At 41.6% G+C, this 25,182-nt stretch overlaps 1 protein-coding gene across 3 annotated transcripts; it reads left to right on the forward strand.

Moving 5' to 3' along the window:
• The first annotated feature begins 4,132 nt into the window (after positions 1-4,132).
• On the forward strand, positions 4,133-24,901 carry MXRA5 (matrix remodeling associated 5). 3 transcript variants are annotated; one of them, XM_064501060.1, is made up of 7 exons: positions 4,133-4,800; positions 7,321-7,542; positions 10,591-10,720; positions 11,047-11,437; positions 14,056-19,083; positions 19,644-20,544; positions 22,150-24,901. In XM_064501060.1, exons 1-7 carry the CDS (start codon positions 4,628-4,630, stop codon positions 24,059-24,061), a joined length of 8,757 nt encoding a protein of 2,918 aa, XP_064357130.1. In that variant the 5' UTR covers positions 4,133-4,627; the 3' UTR covers positions 24,062-24,901. The 3 variants fall into 3 exon arrangements, with proteins under 3 accessions (XP_064357130.1, XP_064357131.1, XP_064357138.1); XM_064501061.1 differs by having other exon boundaries at positions 22,153-24,901; XM_064501068.1 differs by having other exon boundaries at positions 4,739-5,320.
• Positions 24,902-25,182: the final 281 nt, after the last annotated feature.

A 25,182-nucleotide genomic window follows, 5' to 3' on the forward strand; every position in this document is an offset into this window, starting at 1 on the left:
AGTAAGAAAAAACAGCTCCAGTACCATCCTTTCTCAGACTGCCAGCCTTGTCTTCCCTTCAATTGCCTCCCACCCTTGTCCTTAGCATATCATTAGTTTACTGTGCCATTGCTCTCCTACACTGCATAAGTTCTTGTTCACATGAATGACAGTGCCTTTTTGTCTTCAGCCTGTCTTTTAGCAATGGCTGTATCAGAAGCTCATCAGTTGCTCCCTACAGTTCTCTGATATTTTTACTTACTTTCTCTCACTATTCTCAGGCATTTTTCCCACCACTTTGTAAGCATTTTGTAAGCAGCAGGCATCACAGCTGAAGTTGCATATCAGAGTGATGTGGATGATTACCTTCACCATTTGTTTGCTCTGGCTTTCCTTAGCCACAGCATAGAATTTAACCATCACAGCTACAGTTAGTAGAGAGTTTTTCCGACCACTTACTGCAACAGCTACCTGACACTTCAGCAGACATTATCACATCACTGCCTCATGACATTTGCTCTCCTCCAAAAAAAGTTGAAGATGAGTGAAGACAAGAGCAGTACAGCATGAGATCCTGCTACTCTGGTATGTTCTCTGCATCACTGTGCATAGAAACTAAACTTTAGAGAGCTTTTCAGCCACTATTCTTTGTTCTGGGCTTCCACTATAGACCTAGCAAGCATCCACAAGTGCTCTTGATCCCTCAGGCAGAAAAGCATACAGGAATACACACCTAAAACCGCTGAGGAGATTAAATCCTGCCATGTGGCAATGGACCAAGCGCATCCAGAGGACCAGGCAGAGATCATCTGCACGCAGTACAAGGAAAGGAAGGCACCTCAACATGTGCATAGGGATACTGTAATTTCTGAAGCAGCACACAACTTAAGGAAAGTGAGAAGATGAATCAATTTACACTTATTTTGTAGCAGGCTGCCTGTGAATTTTTTTTCATTTTTGTATTTATTCATGAGTCCTTTGTAAAACTATTACTCACAGCTTCAGACAACTTGTAGGTTAGAGGATCCTCAGTTCAGCAATCCACACTGAATTTGCACCTTTGTGACCTGCATAATTTGTCATCTAGTGACAAGTTAACACAATTACTGTGAAAAAAATCACAGAAAGTGCTTCTGAGCAAACAGAAAGGTTCCAACAACAGCAACAAAAAAACGAAGTTTGGTGGTGCAAACACAGCTCACATCACTGGGGTGTTGAACCTCTCACTGTAACATTGCAACAGATTATAGGGCAAACCTTCAACTGCTGTACCCTGGCATCACTTAATTGACAACAGAGAAATTATACTGCTTTCCACCAGCTGTCAATCTAAACATCAGAAAATGTTTCATGTTGAAATATACCTAAAACTTGATAAAATATACCTAAAACTTGATTACAACAGTGCTGCCGAGCCCTATGTAGAATCTGCAACTTTCCTACCATGTATAGTTTTTTACTGCTTACTCCCTGATTGTATCTACTGCATACACATCAAGTATAGCAATGAAAAAAATCTGTCCGTAACGCTTTTCATTCCCATAAACCCAGACTTTTCTAACTGGATTCAACTGAATTCCATAAAGAACCTGTAAAATTCTGCAGTAAGTTAAGGTGATATAATAGAGCTGGATGGGCTTTATTGTCAAAAGTTTGTAGTTCTAGCTCATGAACTCTTTATACATTTAATGGCAATGCACACCTATGGGATATTGAAATTTGCTTGTCTGAATAATTATTTACAAAATAGTGGTGGTCATTTTAGCGGTTTAAACACTGCTGTTTTCAAATGTCACTTTAATATTTTTATTCTCCTATGTATAATACAGTCAAAAAAATTGCCCTCAAACCTAAGCCCATCTTTTTCAAAATAAATCCCTTCTCAAATTTCAAACCCAAAGTTATGAAGCCCTTGCTACATAACCCTGGCAATCTGGGCTTTGGCATCTTTTTTTTTTTTTTTCCTGTCTAGTTGTGATTTCTACTTCTACTTGGTTCTAGTGTGATTTATTTTAATTGCACAAATTTTCAGAATGAGCATGTCATTAAGCACATTAACTGTAAAGGACTATCACAACATAAGTCAGCTGTAATTTCTGCTATATATCAAGGGAGTATTGAAATAATTCTCTCAGTCATGGAGCAGCTGTGTAACCTAGTAATAACAACTAATGCTAAAGCCTCTGAGCTATGGAGACAGGAGTGAAAAACTGGTGTCTGTCCAAAGGTACTAGGGTCATAATCAGAAAGAGAAAATGAGAATGATATTATTTTAACTACAAAAGTGAAAAACAGCATTTTAGGGACTGTTTAAATGAATTCACCCTCAGTAATATAGTAATAATAGTAACAGTAATAATAATATCACTGTTCGCACTCATTTAAGTTTGCTAACATATCTGATTGAAGGATTATTAGCCATGAATGGATCAAAAAGCCTGTTTTCTTCATTTTCAAAAGTTTTCAGTCCTGTACTAGACCATCTGCAAAAGTTTTTCTATATGACACTTCTTCAAAAAATAACATTTATTCAGAAAAATAATTCCTTCCTACTGTCATTATAGTCTATCAAATTACATGTGCAGATGAACTGTGGTTGCCTTCAAACAGATAGAAGTATCAGACCACTGACTGCTGCTTTATTCGGTCAGAACTCAGTATAATCAGCTTCTTCCTGGCTGTACTTACACTGGCTCTAAACACTGTAATTTTACCGGGATAGGTCGGGGGATCAGATGATACACCAGTAGAGACCAAATATTGCATGTTTTTGAACACAGACGCATCATGGAAACATTTTTTGTGGTGCAATAGAACTCAAAAGAGTTCTATTCTTTGAGCTAGTTTTTCAAAAATTGCACAGTTTTCATTAAACTAAATGGCAAGGTTTTTCAAAACAAGTTCCACAGCTAAAAGTGTGGTTATGAGCTCTTTTCCAAAACTGAATGTTTATTAGTGCATTTGGAAGATACAACTTGTGCAGATTCAGATGTTGTCAACCAGTTATCCCCAAGCAGTTGCAGCGGGATTCTTTTTTCTTTCTCCCTCCACTTTTGATAATCACACCTGTTACGGGATTCAGAGCCAAAAAATGGTTCATTAATTCAGATTCTGATTCTTTCTACTGGTGATGGTACAGACAGTCTAGATGGTAATGCCATTCACTGTATTTACTTCCCTTGATGGTGGAACATGAAAGCTCCAAGCCAAAGCTCAGATGGATTCCAGTGTTTTAAGATTATCTATACAGATTTATGTGACTCTTCTATGTCTTGAAGGACTGAGTTATTTGCTTTTGTAGCATGAATGAGGGTAACTGCTACTAGGGAACAGAAAATAAGATTTATCTAAAAACACTGAGTGGAACCAGAGAGATGATGGAGCTACAAATGGTCTTCTGTGGTAATCTGAGTGTCACCTTTTTCATTGGACCATAAATAGGCTTAATTTTATGTACTGAAAAATTGCTAATACAAGAGGGAAGCTGAGAAGATGAGTTTTAACAATTTAATGATTCTAATCCCCCTAGTGGAATTGAAGTCTACTTCTCTACTGGATTTTAGAGGAAAAAGGCAATTCATGGCTGAACTACAGAACAAGAATTCAAGGGCCTGGTTCCTTTTGTTAGTGGTGGCTGCTTTTTCCTGTGTTGGTGCTATTCCCTCTCCACTCATTCTGGGACTTTCCCAGTCACACATCTTTATCTGTGTGGCCTTCACATACGACACACAAAATCAAATTCTCATAAGCAGGCTTGATACAGGTCTCTGCTGCAGTAGTGTGCAAGAACAGGCGCAGGATGATGGTGCAGTTGGGTTTTTTTGGGGTGTGTTGATGGAAGGAATACCATATATCCTTCAAGGAACAAGACAGCCCTGACGGTGTAGTTTAGTTGGGTGACATAGCAGACAGTTTCAGAAACATAATCAACCCCTGTGTAAGGCGGATAGCTGCACATTTGGGCGTTTCAAGTGGGAAGGTGCTGGGTCTGCCCCGGTCCCAGAAACAAACTTTCCGCAAACTCCACGTCCCAGACTGAGACGGGGACCGGTCTTTTCTCGTCGCCCCCCCCCCCCCACTCCCCTCCGCCGGGCCCCGGCGCCCACCTTCCCCGGCGCGGGCCCGCCCGCCGCCCGCCGCCCCCCCCGCCGAGGGGCCGCCCACCCCGCAAGAGGAGCCGCTCCGCCGCTCCCTCCCTGCCTCCCGCTGCACAGCTGCGGCGGGCGGAGCGGCAGCAGCGAGGCACCCCGGCCCCGCGCCCCTCGTCCCCATGCCGCCGCGGGAGCTGCGCGCGGAGGCAGTCCGGCAAGCGGCGGGGAGCCGCCGCCACCGCCTGCCGCCCTCGGCCCGGCTTTCCGCAGCGCCCGGAGGGGAAGGGCTCGGCTCCCGCGGGGCTGCCCGCAGGGGCTGAGCGACTTCGGCGCTCCCTTTTTTCTTCCTTTCCGCTGGCTCGTGGGCACAGGACGTCTGCTGGATTTGGGGCACCCAAGAGAACGCGAACCCTTACAGAAAATAGCACTAACAGTCAAAATAATAACCATAGTAATTAAAAAAAAAAAAAAAAAGACGGGTTGCTGCCCAACCCCGTAGCATCGCTTATGCTTGTTTTTGGGGAGCCACGGAGGCGGACTCTGCACAATGACAGGCGATGAGGAGCTATAAGCCGGCGTCGAGGCGGGCCGCTGCGGGCTGGGATGAACTTGGGGGAGCCGGTGCCGGACGGGACGCCGGGAGCCAGGTAGCCGCTGCCCGTCCGCCCGCGGCCCCCCGGGCATGGGAGCGGCGGGCAGCGCCTGCTGAGATCGCCGCGCCCGGCCGCAGGTAAGGTGCCCTCTCCTCCGCCGCCGCCTCGGAAACGCTCGGGAGCTGCCCTCGCCCAGCCACGGGCCGGGGGCGCCTTCGACCTCGCCGGTCTGTGAGTCAGGAGCTGAGGGGGAGGCGGCCGCGCGCGGCGGGGAGGCGCGGAGCAGCGCGTCGCCCTCGCCGCGCTCGCACTCAGCCAGGGAGGGAAATTCTTCCCTAATGGGAAGCACATGCCCTCGAGTACGCAAAAAAAAAAAAAAAGAAAAAGAAAAAGAAAAAGAAAAAAGAGAGAGGAAGATCACCCCCGCACACCTCAGCCCGCCCCTCAGCCGCGGGCTGCCCGTGCCGCCGCTCCGGCCTGTCCCCCTGCCCCCACGGCGGGGCACGGCTCGGCGGCCGGCGGGAGAGGCAGCGCCGCCGCCGGCCCCGCCGGCCTCCTCACACAAACCTCCCCGTGAGGGCGGGCGCTCTCCCCCTCAGTGAGGCAGGCTGCCGCGGCGGAGCAGCGCAGCAGCACGGCCCGCGCCGTTAAGCCGAAGTAAGTTCGCCCCTTCCCTTCACCTTCCCCCCCCCCCCCCCACCGCGCTGCGCCCCGCACCTCGCCCGGCCGCGCGCCCCCCCCCCGCCCGTTGGGAGCCGCTCCCCAACGGCTGCCGCGGAGGGCGCGGCCGAGCCGCAGGCCCATTGGCTGCCAGCGGGCCCGGCGGCGCTGGAGACAGCCAATGGCGGGCGGCCGGGCGGTGCGCGCCAGCCCCGCGGCGGGCGCCCCGCGGAGGGACGCGGAGCGGCCGCGGCGCGTCCCGTTGGGCCCGGCCAGCTCCCCCGCGGCGCCCGGCCGCCACGCTATGGAAGACCGCTTGCAGCACGCCCATTTTTTTCTCCCCATGGGCAAAAACTCCGCTTTGGCTCGCTGTTGCTGCTGTAATTTCCTCTTAACTTCTCAAACACTTCCTCTAACGAAATGTGCCCCCCCCCCAAAAAAAACCTCACATGGGTAGGATATTTTTAAAAGACAGTTTTCGTTAAAGGAAACCTTTTCATCAAGGAAAACGGCACCTGAGTATTTTTAAACAAACTAAAAGCTATTTTTCTTGTAAAGGACGGTAAATGTCTCATTAACTTGACCGCAGATATTTGAGAAACCTCTTCAGCCCGATGAACTCTCCTTTGAATTGTAATGGTTTGCATATGACGTTGTTAGGAAAAATGTGTGTCTTATTGCTAGCAGATCTGAGCAAATTTGACTTTTATACTAAGACTAATAAGTAATGGAATTAATAATATCTGGTAGGAATGAAAGTCTGTCCCTCCTTGTCACACTGTTATACAACAGCAATAGTACTCACATTCTGCTACTAATAACTGTTTGCATTCTTGTATGGCTTTAATCTGAAGAGCTCAAAATTCTTCTGAAGGAATAAGAACAGGGATATTTCAAACTCACTTCTCGGGAGTTAGGCTGCTTAGTCTGTAATTAGACATCTACATAAATGATCTTATTTTCAGAGATGATCAGTGCTCCCTCGAGGTCAGTAGCAGTTGCATTTTCATGTTTGTTCTAGCACAGAGTGCATCTTTAAATGCCTCTCTGAATTTAAGCATCCACTTTTAGACACACAGTTCTGGAAATGTGAATGTGAGTGTGGAAACATGGCAAGATTAAAAATATAAAATTTCATGCTTAACATTTCCTCTGAGGTCCGTGCTCATATTTCTAAATCAGTGGTCTAGTTTTACCAGTTTTGATCATTCCCAGCTCCTGTTTGGCTATGATTACAGTGTAAAGACATGCCAACATCACACAGCAGATGCATGGCAAGGCATGACAAAGTCCAGGTGTGTTGGCTGCTAATTCTTTTTTTCACTCTGTTCCTCTCGATGATACCATTTCCCATATAAATGATGGATGAGATTCATTCCGCCTAATTTTACCCTCCTAAAAGTTTGTGGCCCGTCTAAAAGTTAGGCACATAGGCTAGGTGAGCTAGCTAATTAGGCACCTAGGGGGGGTGAGTTGTACTATTTTGAGATAGTTATCTAACATACCCGAGATTATTCACCTTCCAGTGAATATGGGTTGGCTTTGGTTTTGTCTTTTTTTTCATTGACTGCAGAGGGAGCTGTGGCAATTTGCTTGAACTGCATGCTTCCCTTGAAGTTGTCTAATTTCCAGGTGAGACGAATGTGCGTGTACAGCAGAAATGAAAAATTTATTGCCATAAAGGAGGCAGCGTAACTTTTAGTGGACTAGATGCTGAATTATGGGAAAAGAGCTGGCTTTGAAGTACTGAATAGCTTGGAAAAAAATCAAACCTCTCTGCAACTGAACTTTGCCTTAATTGTCTGCAGACCTTCTGTAGAGCATAAGGTGTTTAAAAAGGTAAAAATTGATTCTTTTTATTTTTTCTTTTTCTCTTTCTTCTTTTTCTCTTTCTTTTTTCTTTCTTTCTCTTTTCTCTTTCTCTTTTCGCTTTCTCTGTCTTTCTCTCTCTCTTTTATTGTTGTTGTTGTTTGTTGTTCCTGCGCGCCCGGCCGCAGGAGCCGCGAGGCGAGGAGCGCCGGGAGGATGCGGGGGCGGGCGGACGCGGTGGCGGCGGCGCTCTCCGTGGTGCTGATCCTGGCTCTGGGGCCGCTGCGGGGCGCCCTGGCCTGCCCCCGCCCCTGCGCCTGCTACGTCCCTACCGAGGTCCACTGCACCTTTCGGTCCCTAGCAGCCGTGCCGGCCAGGATCGCGAAAGACGTGGAAAGGATCAACTTCGGGTGGGTATGGCGGGCGGGGCGGACCGCTTTTATGGTCTTCGCAGAGAGTCCTGGCATGCTGCGCACCCGCCCAGGCTGCATACCAACTGCCTTTGGTGTACCTTTTAAGTAGAACTGCAGAGGTGGGTGGTTACGTATAGATGCTATATTTCAAGTGCTAAAGTTACTGGTAGTAAGTAAGGAAGTTTTAGTCTGGCCCTCATTTTTTAAAGAGAAGTTGCTGTTATTTGCAAAGAGATTTATATTGTGGTGTCGGTTCTTATTGGCAAATAGTACATGCAGTCTTATATACTACTGAATAATTATATTGAAAAAAACCTGTTGTGAGATTTGTGCTGAATGTTGAATATTATACCCAATGTATAAAAATGTGTTAGGAGTAAATTCTGTAATGTAGCCAGGTAGCATCTTAGAGCACATTGAGATATATGGAAAAGATTAGCTATTACACTGGCGTTAGAGGTCAGTGGTGTTTGTGCACTGCATATCACAAAGTGTGTAGGGCCACTATAGGACACAGCATGGCAGGAGGATCTCTGTTCTCATCCACTTGAAATCAGGGCTGCCTCCTTCCTTGGTATGAACCCCTCCCCCCTCAAAGTGTCTGTAAACTGTAACTGATCATGTTATGAGAGTAGTCACTTGCTCCTCTATAGTTTAAACTGTCTCTTATCTGCCAACACTTTATCCACCTAAATCCTAATTTTATTCTCAAAATGCCCTTGTACTCAATAAATCTGTATTATAGCAGTCTGAATATTCATACCATTTTTGGGTCATCCAAGCAACTCATAGTCAAATCACTGAAACTATCACTAGAATGAGGCAAAGCACTGTGCAGTTCCTACGCTATGGAATGGATGTCCAATTAGGTCAACCTTAAGACATTTTGTAGTGTGAGGGATGTTCTCAATATTATTTCAGGCCATGTGTTATCAGCATAATTATTAATAGTCCCCCCTGAGAAGCTAAAATTATATACACAAAGAAGTGTGAGTCAATCTTAACTTAAACACTCACGGTACCAAGGAGAGTAATTTAAGCAAGTTCGTTTAAAAGTTGTTGCCAAAGAAGCTGCTAAGCAGAGTCACCAAATTCTATTCAGCAGTGTGTTTGTCTCCGGTTGGCCTTATATGTCTCTGTGAACCTTTGGTAGGGAAATGAAAATACTGTAGAACATGCCCAGAAATCCATGTCCTTGTTTCCATGATCTTCAACTCTTGCACTGTCTACTGTAGAAATTGGTTTTACATCCTATTCATTTTTATTGCATAAAGTAGGGCTCATGTAAAATGAATTTTACTTGTGTTCTCCTGAGAGCTCTCTGACATTTATAGATAGTTATCTTGCTGCCACTGACAGGAGAAAAAAATAATGGAATTTAAATAACTAAAATCTCAGGAACACTGAGAGCTTTACTGAGAATGTGTAATCTCTTCATTAACTTCACACAAAAGCACCAGATCTTCTTCAAAATATAGTAACTTCTGTCTTTTTACTCTTTTAGACTCATTTCTCCTCTTTTAAGCCCATCTGGTATCACATTTCTTAAATAAATCCTCTGTCTCTGTAGATTATATCAAGCTGCCCCCCCTTTCCTTTTCCCACGTTCAAAAACATGCATTCACACTCACTTCTCCTCCCTATATCAACATTGTACGCCAAGTTATTTTCCTAAATTGCTTTCCAAAATGGGGCATAGTCATCTAAGTTATTTAAGCATTTTGTAAGTTTTATCCTGAGAGCTATTTTTTAAATAAAAGTGCATTATTTGATACTGCTGGCATAAAAGCCCTTTCCTATCTTTTTGTATTTCATCGCTACAGATGACATTTTCCAAGACATTTCCTTTCCTGAGAAGAAATGTTGTTACCTATCTGATGATGCATTTCTTTTGCTCTAGAAAAAGTGCTTTTAACATATTTCCACTTCAAGGTGCTATAGATTTAGGATTCCTAACTGGAAATACTTTAAGAAAATTCCTTATTTAGAGAAGCTCATATGCTCTAGAAGGACTGCTGTTGAAATATGGATTTTAAACAGGATCTCTGATATTAGGATAGTATAGCTTTGATAGAACTAAAAATAAAAAGATTAGCCTGATTTTTTACTAATTATGAATCTTCACAAAGATAGCAAGGAAAAGATCCAATAATATTCCTCCATATTCAAAGTACTTTAATGTCTCTGTCACTCACTCTCTCTCTCTCTCTCTCCCCACTTCCTCTCTAGAAGGAAAAGTATTAAAAAATAGGGGGAAAAAAAGCTTTAAAATTAGATGCTTTATTTAGTCTTCATACCCAGATTGGTTCATACATCTAATTTTGTGTCTGCATGTGGAAAACCCAAATGTAGAACTAGGTGGCCAAACTTAAGACTTCTATATTGGCAAATAAAACCTGATTCATTAGTCCAGCAAGTGAAATTGAATTGTTTTTAAAAAAGCAGATTTTTTGTATTACTTCTCTAAAAGAAATTCCCAGGCTCAAATTATTTAATTGGAAGGTCAGTTCCTAGATTTTATGTCATTAATTGATGTAGCCAATTATATATTGTAACAGTAAGTTAAGCAGGTTGTGACTTTCTGCTTCCAGTGCTTTTTGGGACATGTCCGTTTTTAATGTCCTCTTTCCAAATCTTTATTCATTTATTGTTACATGGTGTTTTGGCAACACTGCAGCCCATCTAGTTTGCCAGGCTCCATAGCATCATTGGTTGGCTGCGGGCCATTAATTTATTATCATTCCATAAACCAAAGTGCATGGAAAAACATACTGACAACTCTTAGAACTTAAATGCCTATTTATTGCTCTTACTTTTAAATTATGGCTAAAATGGCACAAATTGAGTTAAAAGAAATCTTAATGTAAACATGAACTAAGTATGCTTGGCCTTGTAAAAGTGTTTCAGTAACTTCTGGCCCTTTGACAACGCATTAAGATCCATCCAATATTTCTTGAAAGTTAGACTATGCTAATTTTACATTTGTGGTCCATGACAGTCAGTGCGTAAAATGTAACTGCACGTGTTGTGATTTTTTTTTTCTAGGTTTAACAGTATACAGTCTATATATGAAAACTCCTTTGCAGGACTCAGAAAACTGGAATTACTTATGATTCATGGAAATGACATTCAGAATATTCCTAATGGTGCTTTGAAAGATCTCATGTCTCTACAGGTAATGCTCAGATATGCCTAAATATCACAAATTACAACTCCCATGAATGACAAAAGACAAAAAATAAGTGTTTTCTTTAATACCTTGCTTAGTATCAATTAAGGTATCTTTTTTTCCCTCTAATATATTGTAAATCTGTTAATGTACACCCATGTCATGCCTGATAATGTCAATTAATATTCAGTTATATTCTCATCTGTGATCAGTATATCATTTTTCAATAGTGCAAAGAATATTTGCACGTGGGAGGAAAACTTCTGCATGCTTGCTATTACATTTGGCTTTATGTATAAAAACAGCTAATTTCATTTTATTTTCTTTTTTAGGTTTTCAAAATTAGTTACAATAAGTTGAAAGTCATAACAAGCCAAACCCTTCAAGGACTTTCAAGCTTAATGAGACTCCACATGGACCACAACAGAATTGAATTTATTCATCCAAATGCTTTTAATGGATTAACTTCTCTGAGATTGGTCCATTTAGAAGGAAATTTGCTCCAGCAGCTTCACCCCAGCACATTTTCAACATTTATGGTCCTTGATTATTTCAAACTGTCAACAGTAAGACATCTCTACCTATCTGAAAATGCTATTAGGTCCTTGCCCGCAGGGATGTTTCAAGGCATGCCACTCCTGGAGAATCTTTACCTTCATGGGAATCCATGGTCCTGTGACTGCAGCTTAAAGTGGTTTCTTGAATGGAACGAAGTTTCTGCAGGTAAGAGCAAAAATATCAGTGCTTTTTCAACTCATGTTAGATGTCCTTTCTTTGTTCTGCATATTTGCGTAGCTTTGTTATTTCCAGAGTTGCAGTACTTATACAATGTTTATGTGCGCTATTCTGCCATCTGAAAAATGCATGTATTTAAAAAGTAATGCAAAAAGGCAGTGATTATGTGTCACTAGCTAAAATTCAGTATTCAACAACAAAGGAATTGGTGGTCACATTCAAGATGAAAAAGCTGATAAAGTTTGTAATTGGAGGTAGGAAGCTGTCAGTGTGTTCCTTTGCACAACGGTACAGCTTTGGCAAAGGACTGGCAATTGCCCTCAACCAGAAAGCTTAGTAACTAGGCACTCTCCTGGGAGGTGAAAGCATTGGATTTGAACATTTTGGGCTGAGGAGGGAATGGAAACCAGGTTTCCAACTTCCTGGATGAGTCCTCTTTAAGGCCATTAAGTTTAAAGCTATTATGTAATTTTTGGGCATCCTTCTTGTCTGTCTGTGTTTCTTCATTGACTGCAACTTCATTTTTTGGGGGAACCAATTTGTTTTAAATATTCTTAGAGAACACCTATAAGACTGCCAGTTTTTCAGAGGAAGATATATCCTCATTCAGGCTTAGATATGAGATAAATTATCATGGTGCTGAGGGTGGAATATTTCTAGACATGTGCAGAAGCAAGATACTAGACAAATAGTGAATTTTATGATGTCTCTAATCATCACTAAATAAGGGGTTTTGGGGATGTCGGTTTTTGATTTAGACATCTCAGTCCACCAGCACACCATGTCAGGTAGCTAAGTGCTTACAGCAGTAGCCCAGGTGGACTGGCATTACACCAGATTTGCTGATAGAATATTAAGAGAGATTTGACATTTAATTGCAACTGCAAATATCTCAGATGAGTGCTGGAGTCATAAGGTTTATGTAGTGATTTGGAGTCCATGATGGTGGGTCCTGTGAACTTAGAATATGTAATTAATTGCGGTTTTGCACTTACCTGTGGCTTATGCTTTTAAGAGTGTGTGATATTTGAATGTGTATTATAAGTGTTCCTGACTGAACTGATACCTGAAGCATCAAAATTTGGCTTTATATTTAACTATCTTACATCTTGATATTCTTATATATGCTTCTTCATCCAAATGAGTAGGTGTATTAAAGGTTCTTAAGGTGGACTGTAAGTTAAAAGGGTGAAACATTTGATTAACATTCTTTTTCCTTGCACAGTGATAGTTTACTGTCATTTTTATTCGATTACATTCCTCTTCTAAGCTACAACAGTGGTTTTTGAACAGAGAATGGAATTTATCCCTGTCATTTTCACGTATGACAGGATTTGTATCTTTATACAACTATAATCTTGGCTTCTTTGGAAATTCTGTCCCTGACAATATGGAGTCATAAAAGTGCTGTTTTATGGTCACTTAAAAGTTCTTCCGACCAGTACAGTGACTGCCAAGTTGATTATGTGCCAGTTCTGTCATGAAAAGTGCTTTTCTTGTCTTTGAAACATCATGTTTCAATCTGCAAATGATAGACTGATTCAATTAAAAATTCCATTTGGAAGAACTTCTGATGAAAGTAGATTAGTCAAATGGTCAAAGCATACATTTTTCAATTAAAAATGGTTATGAAATTTTGCCAGGTCTTCTTTTCCCCTTCTCCTAGCATTTTGCCTTGTAACTCGCCCTTATATTGCTCACTCATTCAAAGATCCTTTATTCCTCAGGAGTGAGCAACATGACACATACCTAGAATAACTAGGATGCATTTTATTTACATTGCCTTACAAATTTAGTTTGGAAACACAATGTTTATAGTAAGCAGAACAACGTAAACATAAATATGTCTGTTACTTCACAGACTTTTGGCATTGATAGAAGAAAGGAGTCAAGGGTATTGTTGCTGTTTTGTTATTATTTCCTGTTTTAGCACCTCCTCTCTGTTTTAGTCTTTATTTTATCATTACAGAGATTGGAGGTACTGTAGAGATCGGGGGAAAAAAGTGGTACTTGCATATTCTACTCCTGGCAAATAGTTCATAAGTAGAGGAACTAATCAGTGGATTTTTGCAGCTGCAGCAGTATGTTTTGTGTATCGTCAGTACAGATGTTAAGATGTAAACAGCCTGCTGGAGAATTAATGAGCATGTCCAGCATTTCTCAGGTAAATGCTGTATTTTTAAAAACTGAGTGAATGCATTCCTCTTCAATTTAGGTCCACAACTTAGATGGGTAGGTTCTCACTATGTACCTGCCGTGTTCCTGCTGTGTTTTTTTGACACAGCATAGTTTTTTACTGACCTTTAAAAAGTAGCTCTGGACACTTCAATTTCTGGGCATTTTCTTCAGAAGCAGTGGATCTAATTTTTAGAAGGGGGAGCATTCAAACCTCTCATTAAAGTCAGAGGAAACTATGCTCACTCAGTTTGAAAATCAGGCCCATTCAAATGTGAAAACAAATGCCAATTTAAAAACCTTGTCTTATATTTCAGGCAGTATGTGTTCCTTGTGCAGTCATTTGACCCTCTTGAGAGTTCTCTAACTCTGGTTATTCCTGGTTAATTCAGGAGCTTATCTATCTTTTGTTTTGTTTTTTTTGCTTGCAGGTGTTTTAAAATGCAAAAAGGACAAAGCCTATGAAGGGGGACAGCTCTGTCCTAAGTGCAACAGCCCAAAACAGCTGCAGAAAGAAGATATTCAAAATTTGAAAGATATTTCCTGTAGGAAACCTATCATTCAGTCCTCACTGAAACAGAATAGCAGCACTCAACATGAAGAGGATAGTGACAATTACGAGTTCCCTCTGGAAGAGTTTCGGTCCTCTCCATGGAATATTACTCTGAATATGACCGATGAGCATGGCAATGTAGTCCACCTGAACTGTGAAATTAAGAAACCGACAGGCTCTACCAAAGTTCAGTGGAGTCAAATCCAGACTCAAGAAATTGATATAAATGCTACAATTTCACTGGATTTTGAATGTCCAATGAATCGAGAAAACTATGAAAAATTATGGAAGCTCATAGCTTATTATAGTGAAGTGCCTGTCAAACTAGAGAGGGAAATTATGCTCAGCAAAGAACCTAAAGTAAGCTATCGGTACAGGCAAGGCTCAGATTATGATGCTCTTTACTACACAGGTGTCAAAGCTCAAATACTGTCTGAACCTTCCTGGATAATGCAGCCTCTGATAAATATCCAGTTAAACAGACGCCAAAGTACAGGGAAAAAAGTGGTGCTATCTTTTTTTACTGAGCTTTCTCAGACAATTCATACCAAAGACACCAGGCAGCAGAGAAGCTGGGTAATGATAGAGCAAAATCAGAGCACAAGAACAGCGCAGAGTGTGGTGGAAGGTTCAGAGTGTCAGCTGAGCTGCAAAGTGAAAGCATCTGAAAGCCCCTTCATTCAGTGGCTCTTTCCAGATGGGACTAAATTGCAGGCACCATTTAATCAGAAAGACAGTAGGTTTTCCATTCTCAGTAGTGGCCAGCTAATAGTCAAAGGAGTGAGTTACACTGATGCTGGTCTGTACTACTGCATTGCCCAAGTGAGAGATGATGTGGACATAATGGCTTACAGACTTTTAGTGCAGCCACTAGCTATTCAGCCAGCTGATTCAGATGTAGTGAGAGTTGAAAAAAATGTTGGAGATCCAATAGTTTTGCCTTGCAATGCAGTTGCCATCCCTGAGCCACAGTTGAGCTGGATTCTTCCAAACAGCCGGGTACTCAATGATTTATCAAACTCATCAAAAGGATATGTGTTGGACAATGGTACTTTGCTTATTCCAAAAAGCCATGTCAGTGATAGTGGCCACTACAGGTGTGTGGCTGTCAATCTGCATGGATCAGATCAGTTTGTTATAAGGGTTATGGTAAATAAAATGGTATCTGATAGGTCATTTAAAAGGATAAAACTAAAAAAGCGCCCAAGTTCAAAAAGTTTAGCAAAAACAAGAGGGTGGGTAGTAGAGGATGGAGAGGGATCAGGGACAGGAGGGGTGGATGAGTCTCCACCAAAAAAGAACCGTCTGAAAGACCGGGAGATATCCTTTAAACAAAGAAGTGACCAGGTGTCAGACATTCAAACTAAAATGGGGAGGAAGGGCAGAAGGAAAATGAAAATCTGGAAAGGTACTGATAGAATCCAGGACAGCAATGTTGCAGAAGGCCGAAGAGTGTTTGAATCTCGAAGAAGAATTAATATGGCAAACAAACAGATTAATCCACAACATTGGGCTGACATTTTGGCAAAGGTCCGTGGGAAAAATCTTCCTAGAACAACAGCAATATCCATTTCTTTAACAACTGCACTGCCGTCAGTCATGCAGAAAACAACTCCAGTCCCTCATCCAGTCGCAAGCCCTCCTGCTTCAGAGACAGCAGTTGATGTGGTAGATTCTTCTGCTGATGCATCACCTCTGGGTGAAGATGAGCCACTCTCAGTCACTGTTCCCCACAGCACTAAAGCATTTTCAGCCCAATCCATATCAACAAGATCAGAAATAGAACCCTTCTTTGACCACAGGGATTTAGAAACACCTCCAAGTAAATACCCTGTAGAAACCCCTATATCAGGTCCATATATCACTCCAGTCTCTGCAACTGTGCAACCCCGAAGTCAGCAGCAACTTGACATCAAGGCTGATTATTCAGTTATAGTCAAAGAAAATATCCATGCTCTCACTGAAGAACCTCTAACCAAACAATTAGTAACTAACTTCCCTAATTATCAGAGCAGTTTGTTAACAGTGGAAAATGGAGCTACAACTGTATCTTATACATCAGAGGAAAACTCTGCTTTTGCTGAGCTACCACTTGATGCTACTGTCGTAGCTGAATCTCAGACTTTAGATCGTCATAGCATCTTGGAGACAAATGTGAAGTTAGATGAAGTGGACCCCATAGGTATTGACAGCATAATTTTCACACCTTCCAAGTCAGACAAAATCATCTCAGCAGATTTTACAGCCGCTACTATCATTTTTTCATCTCTTTCTCCATTTGTTACAGAAAAGAGCAATGACTTGATAAACCAGCACACAGAAGTATCCACAGGTCAAACTAAAACTGCAGACTTAAGTACAAAGTACCAAGCTGTCACATCCATCCATGTTCAGAGCAAGGAAGAACTAGAGACCCACAGGGATACAGTGACTCAAGAAAGCGCGTCCAGCAGCTATGCAGGGCGTTCTCAAGGGGCAGAACATAGAAACCTACCTCCAAAATCAGATCCCATGTTCACTTTGACTAATGCTCCTCATATAAAAGCAGAGTGGGTAACAACTGCTGCTTCCACTGGCAAATTGACCACTATGGCTACAACAACAACTCCCTATAGAACAACTATACCCCCTAACTTACTTGTTACTCAACATGCTAGAAAAAGGCCTTATGGGAGAAGGAGACTGAGGCCAAACAGAATCCGACAAAGACCAAAGGCTTTTCCCCTTCTTGTTTTAACCACTGAGGGAATGCCTGTCATTCCAAGAACATCTAAAGTTGAAGCTATTACCAAAAGTGTCTCTGCAGCTCTTGATGATGATCGTAAAACTGATGTCAAAATGCATACAAAAGAAAAGGAGCACTTGGAAGTTACTCCTTCATTAGTTACTGATCCAATTGTCTTAGAGAAGATGACCAAAATCCGAGAGGTGGTCACAACTTCTTTTTTTAGACCTACTGTTTCTCCACCTGAAACAAAGCACGTGACACTTCCTACTGCTCCAGAAACCTTGGCACTTCCAGTCACTGCACTTGCCACAACCTTATCATTGTATGTTGGACATAACACAGTTCCTACAACAAAGACAAATGCGTCCCTGAAACCAGAGCAAAATAACATACCAACATACCACTCATTAGACAGTGTGTCCAAAGGAAGAGGCGCTAAAGCAGATTATGATGTTACAGATAGTAAGGCAGAACAATCAAGGACAACAGCTTCTCCTGAGCGTATGAACACCTTGATATCATCTACTAAACCTGGTTACCCAGAATCTGAAGAAGAATCTATCCTTTTTGATTCAGAAGTTGTGGCTAATGACATCACCGCTGGAGCTTTCAAGCTGATACATCCCACAATGACAGACTTAAGTATTGCTGTTGGCACAGTGGAAGTTTTTGAGGACCCTTCAGTTTCAGAGGAGCCACAGAAGCCTGTAGTACCTTTCAAAACACCAGCAACAACTGAGCCACCTCAGCAACAAGAAATTATGACTTTGTCCTCCTCCTTCCACACAACAGAAATTCAGACTTTTCCACTTACAGAAACCAAGAAATTTGTTGCTGTTCCTTCTCAGACTGGGACAAAAACATCTTCCATGGATAAAATAGAAGCTGTGTCACATGTATTTCATCATGATCCCATCGTGCAGACAACTGAAAAGCCTCCAACTACACCCACTGCCTTTGACCCATTTACAAAACTTGCCACTCTTGCTACATCCATTTCAAGCACTTCACATCCTTCTGTTTATTCTAACACCAAGGAAAGTAATGCCTTCAATCAAGTAAGGTTCCCAGAGACAAAACAAGTTGAAACAGACAGTGACAGAATGACGGTGAGCTCAAGACAGAATGCATACCCTACTCTGTCCTCTAGTCAAAACAGGATTAGCATAAAGTCTAAAGAGGAGCCATTCAAAGAGATCTATAGTAGCAGGTCAAACAATAGTTTATTGCTAAATCCAAACCTTCCCCATCCACCAGCTGGAATGATACCAAGCCTAAATCAAAGACTTCCTGTTGTACCTCCAAGGCATGTTCCCGTAAGAGGCACAGTGAAGCCTCCCTATATTATAACGCAAAGTTCGTTTCGTTATTTTATAACACACCAGCCTCTTCATTATACAAACAAACCAGAGATAACAGCATACGCAGCACATACCATCCAGGACAAAAAAACTACTGCCTCTCAGATATACACAACAACCACACCAGCCACTCCATTTTACAGAACAGATCCACTCACTGCAGGCAAGTTTGGTAATCAAGATCAGAAGAGATACAATATTAATTCAAGACTTTTTGTCAGTAACTACCTCCCAGATAACAGAGGTACAGTGGGAAGACTACCAACTCAAGGGATCCCCTATCATCCCAGTTCCAGAATGATATTCCCTCTCAATAGAACAAAGGTATTCCCTCACTTAGGAGTGCATCCTAAACCAGTGGTCCCCAGTCAGCTAATTCCAGAAGATGCAAGTGAGAAGAAAATTGACCAGCCCTCACCTACCAGGATTACAGTGCAGAAAGCTACAGCTGTTGCAGTGCCTCCATTGCCACACACCACAACCACCACATCACCGTTGCCAGCAGTTTTGAAGATTACCTCTCCAGCCTTTCTCTTTCAGCACACAAGGCCATATATATCCACTACAGTTCAGCCTTTTAAAAGTATCCATAATTACCATCAAAAAGTTCCACCTGTTCCTTATGTGAGAGGCAGAATGCCCCACAATTCCACCATAATTCAGTCTCCCACCAATTTCAGAACTCCTGGAGAGAGACCTAAAATTATAACAAAAGGATCTCACAGCATATCCATCCTTGCTGAAACAGATGCCTTCATCCCTTGTGATGCAGTAGGGGAACCCAAACCTTTTCTTACTTGGACAAAAGTCTCTACAGGTAAGACAAAAATGTGTTCTTCCATGCAATTTTAAGGATAAAAATACTTGGGTTATCATATAGAAATGCAGTACTATTGCAGGAATAGTCCAAAACACTGAATAACACTGTTAATTAATAATATTTTTTGTCTATTTAATCTATTAGTGACTAAGCATTATAGCTAAAAATAACAGTGCAATATTTTTTGTAGTAAAAGAAAACCTCTACTATTTAATATGTTTATTTTCCATATATTGATGTGTGTGTCAATCTCCTTAAGCAAAAGGTAAAGAGAAATTATGTAAAGATTAATGAAAATCCCAAAAGATAAAGCTTTTAAATCTTCCCACACTGTACAGGCTTGCAAGTTAGTATAGTTAGTTTTGCAATAGAAACAAAGACCAATCTGAGCTGTGGAGAGTATCTGAAGGCATAATATGACTTATTTGAAGTTGTAGTTGATGTTAAGTGATTTTAGTCTAAATCTTCCTAAATCAGCCTCTTTCATAGCAGCGGTGTATGTCTTAAAAACAAAACCTTCGACTTTCTGTTTCTTTCTTTCTTCTCACCTTTCCCAGGTGCTCTAATGACAGCCAACACAAGATTACAAAGGTTTGAAGTCTTGAAAAATGGCACCTTCGTTATCCGAAATGCTCAGTTTCAGGATCGTGGGCAGTATTTGTGCACTGCTCAGAACCTTCATGGCATAGATAAAATGATTATTGTCCTTACAGTCGTAGCCCACCAGCCCAAAATTCTACTTCCCCGCTATCGAGATGTCACGGTATATTTTGGAGAGACTGTAGCAATGGAGTGTCAGGCTAGTGGGATTCCAAGCCCACATATTTCCTGGATTTTCCCAGATAGGAGGATTTTGCAGAGAGTCACCACCACAGAAAGCAGGGTAATGCTCCATGAAAATCGAACCCTGTCTATCAAGCAAGCAACTTTTTCAGACCGAGGAGTGTACAAATGTGTAGCTAGCAATGCTGCAGGAGCTGACAGCATTGCAGTGAGGCTCCACATTGCAGCCTTACCCCCTATCATCCAGCAGGATAAACAGGAGAACATTTCCTTGCCCCTTGGTAGCAGTATTAACATCCACTGCACTGCCAAAGCAGCACCTTTTCCCAGCATCCGTTGGGTGCTCTTTGACGGCACGCAAATTCGACCATCCCAGTTTGTCAAAGGGAATTTGTTTGTTTTCCCCAATGGAACTCTTTACATTCGCAATGTCTCTCCCAAGGATAGTGGGACCTACGAGTGCATTGCAGCTAACATGGTGGGAGCTGCCAGGAGAACAGTACAGCTCTATGTGAGGAAGCAAGCATCTAATGCCAAGATAACTGGGAGTTCTCCTCAGAGTACCGATGTAACATATGGCAGCATTCTGCGTCTGGACTGCAGTGCTTCTGGGGACCCCTGGCCTAGGATATTATGGAGGTTGCCTTCCAAAAGGATGATTGATTCCCTTCACAGGTAAGTTACTATTTGAGGTATTACAGCTAAGTTGCAGTTTGGATGAACTTAGAGAAAAGGCTATTCATATCTGTATATGTTTCATTCTTAACTTCAGTGGGTTCCTCAATCCTTAAAGGAAGAATTTAAAATGATACCAAAAGATTCCAAGTCATAACTTACCATAATTTGCTTAAAGACAATACTTTTGAAAAGGCAGGTTCAAATTTAAAGGATAAGTTGTCACTGTATGTTTTTTACAGCCAGTCTGTAGCTATAGTAGAAAGTCAAATGGCAAAAGTTAAAATACACACCTCTTGTGCTACTTGCTTCAGTAACACCCGATTGCATAATTAAGAGTTTGCGCAGGATTGCATAGGTACCTGCTTTTCCCCAAGAGAAGTGGGATCACTGAGTTTTGTTTTATCCATTGTACAGGTCATTCTACACTATCACTGTGGGACAATAAATCATCTTATAATAATTTATTTTAAAGAAGCACAGTCATTTCAATATTGCTGTGTAAATAAATGTTATCTTGTAATAAATAAATCATATTGCATATAGATGCTTAAAAAAATTCTCTCCCCAGTGTTCATGAAATCAAGTAAACTATTGCTTCTCAAGAACAGCAATAACTATCCTAAGGGTCTGTGCTGAAACTCAATGTCTGCTCTATAAATTGTGCAATTGTCACTCTTTGAGCACTTTAGATAAGAAATGTATTCACATTACAGTGCTCACTTAACAGCAACTTTCTCAATAGCTGAACATAGTCATCATCTTTGTCACACTGATGAAAAATATAATTAGGTAGCCTGTAGATATCACAAAATCCAGAATCCATTTTATACCTCGCTGATAACGACAAAACAGGTTTGTCATTTTCTCTCTTCGTCTTTATATGGATTGTTCTTCAAACATAGCAGATCTTTGCTTTGGAGAGAAATCTCTGGGGCTTCTGAGTAAATGGGTTTTGGCCACAATGCACCATTTCCTTGCAAATTGGAAAGGGACAATAGCTTTTTATCACATTGGAAATCTTTTTTTCCATATATCAAAACTTAAGTTTTGAAATCCTGAAATAACTATGATAAAGTTTACTTACTGTTTGTTATTGAGTCTGAACATTTTGCTAGAGTTTGTTCTGAATGTTTAAAATGCTGTACTTGATGTCAGAGGCAATAGCTCATCTTAGTTTATTTTAATTAAGGACCTGAGTGCCAGTCTCTCCATAATCATAGTCTGTATAGGTCTCTGTGCAATATGTCATTCAGAAATTCAGTGTTTGAATGTTACAGAATACTATAAAATGGCTTAGGTTGGAAGGGACCTCTGGAGATCTATACATGTGATATAAATTCAAAAGAGTCAAAAATAACACCATTAAAGTCATGGAAGAGGGTTGCACATTGCTTGGTTGCACATGAGCAGAATTATTATTTTTCATTTGCTTTTTGATGGTGCATAGCTTGGACATCTCTGATCATCTAATTATCTAACTATAGCAATACTGTGCTTTTTTCAGTACAGTGGGGTTGGGTTTTTTTCCAGTTTACACTGAGTAATTAATTCCTAAAACCTGATTTTGAAGTTCCTGTCCTGTTCTCTTCTGTTTCCTCACAGTAGCTTGGAGACTAGAATCAAAGTGTTCAGCAATGGGACTTTGGTTGTCCATTCAGTCACAGATAAAGATGCAGGAGACTATTTGTGCGTGGCCCGCAATAAAATTGGGGATGACTATGTGGTCCTTAAAGTGAATGTGATGATGAAACCAGCCAAAATAGAGCATAAAAATGAGAATAACCACAAGGTCAAGTACGGAGGGGACCTGAAAGTTGACTGTGTAGCCACAGGTCTGCCAAATCCTGAGATCTCCTGGGGTCTCCCAGATGGTAGCATGATTAATACATTCATGCAGTCAGATGACAGTGGTAGCCGGACGAAGCGCTACGTGGTCTTCAACAATGGAACCCTGTATTTCAATGATGTTGGACTGAGAGAGGAAGGGGACTACACCTGCTATGCTGAGAACCAGATTGGGAAGGATGAGATGAAAGTGCGGGTCAAAGTAGTGGCTGAGCCTGCAACTATCAGGAACAAAACATATGTCATTATTAATGTACCCTATGGTGATGTTGTCACTGTGGCATGTGAAGCCAAAGGAGAGCCCACTCCCAAAGTGACTTGGCTCTCCCCAACAAACAGGCCCATTCCTGCCGTGTCTGACAAATACCAGGTATATAGGGATGGCACCCTCCGCATCCAAAAGGCCCAAAGATCTGACAGTGGTAACTACACTTGTGTAGTGCGGAACAGTGCTGGAGAAGATCGGAAGATAGTCTGGATCCATGTTAATGTTCAGCCTCCCCGAATCAATGGACATCTCAATGCAATAACATCTGTGAGGGAGACTGCCGTAAGGGACAGACGGAAACTTATTGATTGTAAAGCTGAAGGCATCCCAGCTCCGCGAGTCTTGTGGGCTTTTCCAGAAGGGGTAATCCTGCCTGCTCCCTACTATGGGAACAGGATCACTGTGCATCGCAATGGTACTTTGGACATCAGAGGGGTGAGGCAGACGGATGCGGTGCAGCTCATATGCATTGGGCGAAATGAAGGGGGAGAAGCAAGACTGATTGTTCAGCTCCTCGTCACAGACCATTTGCAGAAACCTTCCTTTAGAGATCCTGTCAGTGAAAGGATCACTGCTATCGCTGGGCACAGCATCAATCTGAACTGCTCTGTCCAGGGGAACCCTGAGCCCAGCACAAGCTGGATCCTTCCCAATGGCACTGAAATCCCCAGTGGCAGCCATTTGCACAGATTTTACCACAAGAGGGATGGGATTTTGCACATCAGTGGTCTCTCTGCAGGGGATGCTGGGACTTACCGTTGCACAGCCAGAAACCCAGGAGGTTATGTGGAAAGGGTTGTCTTCTTGAAGGTGGGACTCAGGCCAGAAATTAGCAACCAGTACAACAACCTGGTGAGCATCATTAATGGAGAAACTCTGCAGCTCCACTGCACCACCCAGCCAAATCTGCGGGCACAGATCTCCTGGACACTGCCCAACGGGATGGTCCTGGATGCACCCCAGGCTGTGGGTCGCTTCTCCCTCCTGGAGAATGGCTCACTGACAGTGCGCGAGGCTTCTGTATTTGACAGGGGCTCTTACCTGTGCAAGGTGTCCACAGAGTATGGCACTTCTGTTATGAATGTGCCTGTCATAGTGATAGCCTATCCACCCCGGATCACCAGTGAGCCAGCACCCATCATCTATGCCAGGCCTGGAAATTCAGTGAAACTGAACTGCATGGCCATTGGGATTCCTAAAGCAGAAATAACGTGGGAGCTTCCAGACAAATCACATCTGACAACAGGAGCTCAGTCTCGCCTGTATGGAAACAAATTCCTCCACCCCCAGGGGTCATTAGTTATCCAGCAGTCTACTCAAAGGGATGCAGGCTTCTATAAATGCACTGCTAAAAATATACTAGGCAGTGATTCGAAAACAACCTACATACATATATTCTAACACTAAAACAAATGCCTTTGCCTGGATACTAATGTCCCAGTCACTGCCAAGCAAGGGCAACAAGGAAAGTGCTGTTTGCAACAAAGCCAGAAGGCTGAGGGCAGGAAAAAAAAAAAAAAGAATGAAATGGAATTCATTCAATTTTCATACAAAATGCATTGCTTTTGTACTCAACATGATATTACTTTCCTGCAATAGAAGGAGGCAGTAGATGTATTTAAACTGAGGGGACTAGCTTGTTGGAAAAGGTCTCTAAATTGTTAATAGAATATAACATGTTTTTTCATGCTATCCAATAGCACCCGAGACCTGAAGTACTCTTATTCTTGTCAATAGTCCAAAGCTACTCCTTGTTTTAACAAGCACCTTAAAAATGCCAAAGAAGTATTAACTGTAATAAATGAGCTGCAATGATAGAAGTGCTTTAGTTTTTTTTTTTGGAGAGACATAATTTTCTTTATCCCCTGCAGTGCTTTTACATAATCTAGCCTTATAGAGTATGATTACTAACCTTTCTGATCATTCTTCTATCAACACTTCAGAATCAAAGACTAATTTAGCAAATAAGAGTAATGTATTTTTAATAAAAATAAATTCAGACATTAGTTACCATAACATATGAAGAAACCTTTTCCAGCTACTAAGGATGCTTCAGTCAAATTCATGCATTATATATTTTATATATATTTTTAAATCAGACTATGAGACTAGAAAGAGTAACAATGAACTTGGTCTCATTTTATAAATTATTGGTCTTTACAAGACTCTGATACATTACAGTGTTTTATAATGTTAAGGTCACTATACTGTACATTTTATAATAAAAAATATTTTCCAAAATTTCTATTTACTGTGTTTTCATTTTGCTTTGAGAAAATAGGCTAGTCTAAACACTGGGTGTATGAAGTTATCTGAGAAAATAGAAGGTATATGGTGTTATACATACTTACTAAACACGGTTTCCTAATAAATAACCTGACACTTCTGTTATGTATATTTTAGGGTACATTTACCAGTTTAATACTTTCCATGCAGTCAAGGATGGGGTTTTTTTTGGTAGTGTATACGTATCTTTATATCTTTATGTGATTTATCAAATACACTGTTTAAATCATTGCTAC

Source organism: Dromaius novaehollandiae, chromosome 1, assembly GCF_036370855.1.
Source record: "Dromaius novaehollandiae isolate bDroNov1 chromosome 1, bDroNov1.hap1, whole genome shotgun sequence".
NCBI lineage: Eukaryota > Metazoa > Chordata > Aves > Casuariiformes > Dromaiidae > Dromaius > Dromaius novaehollandiae.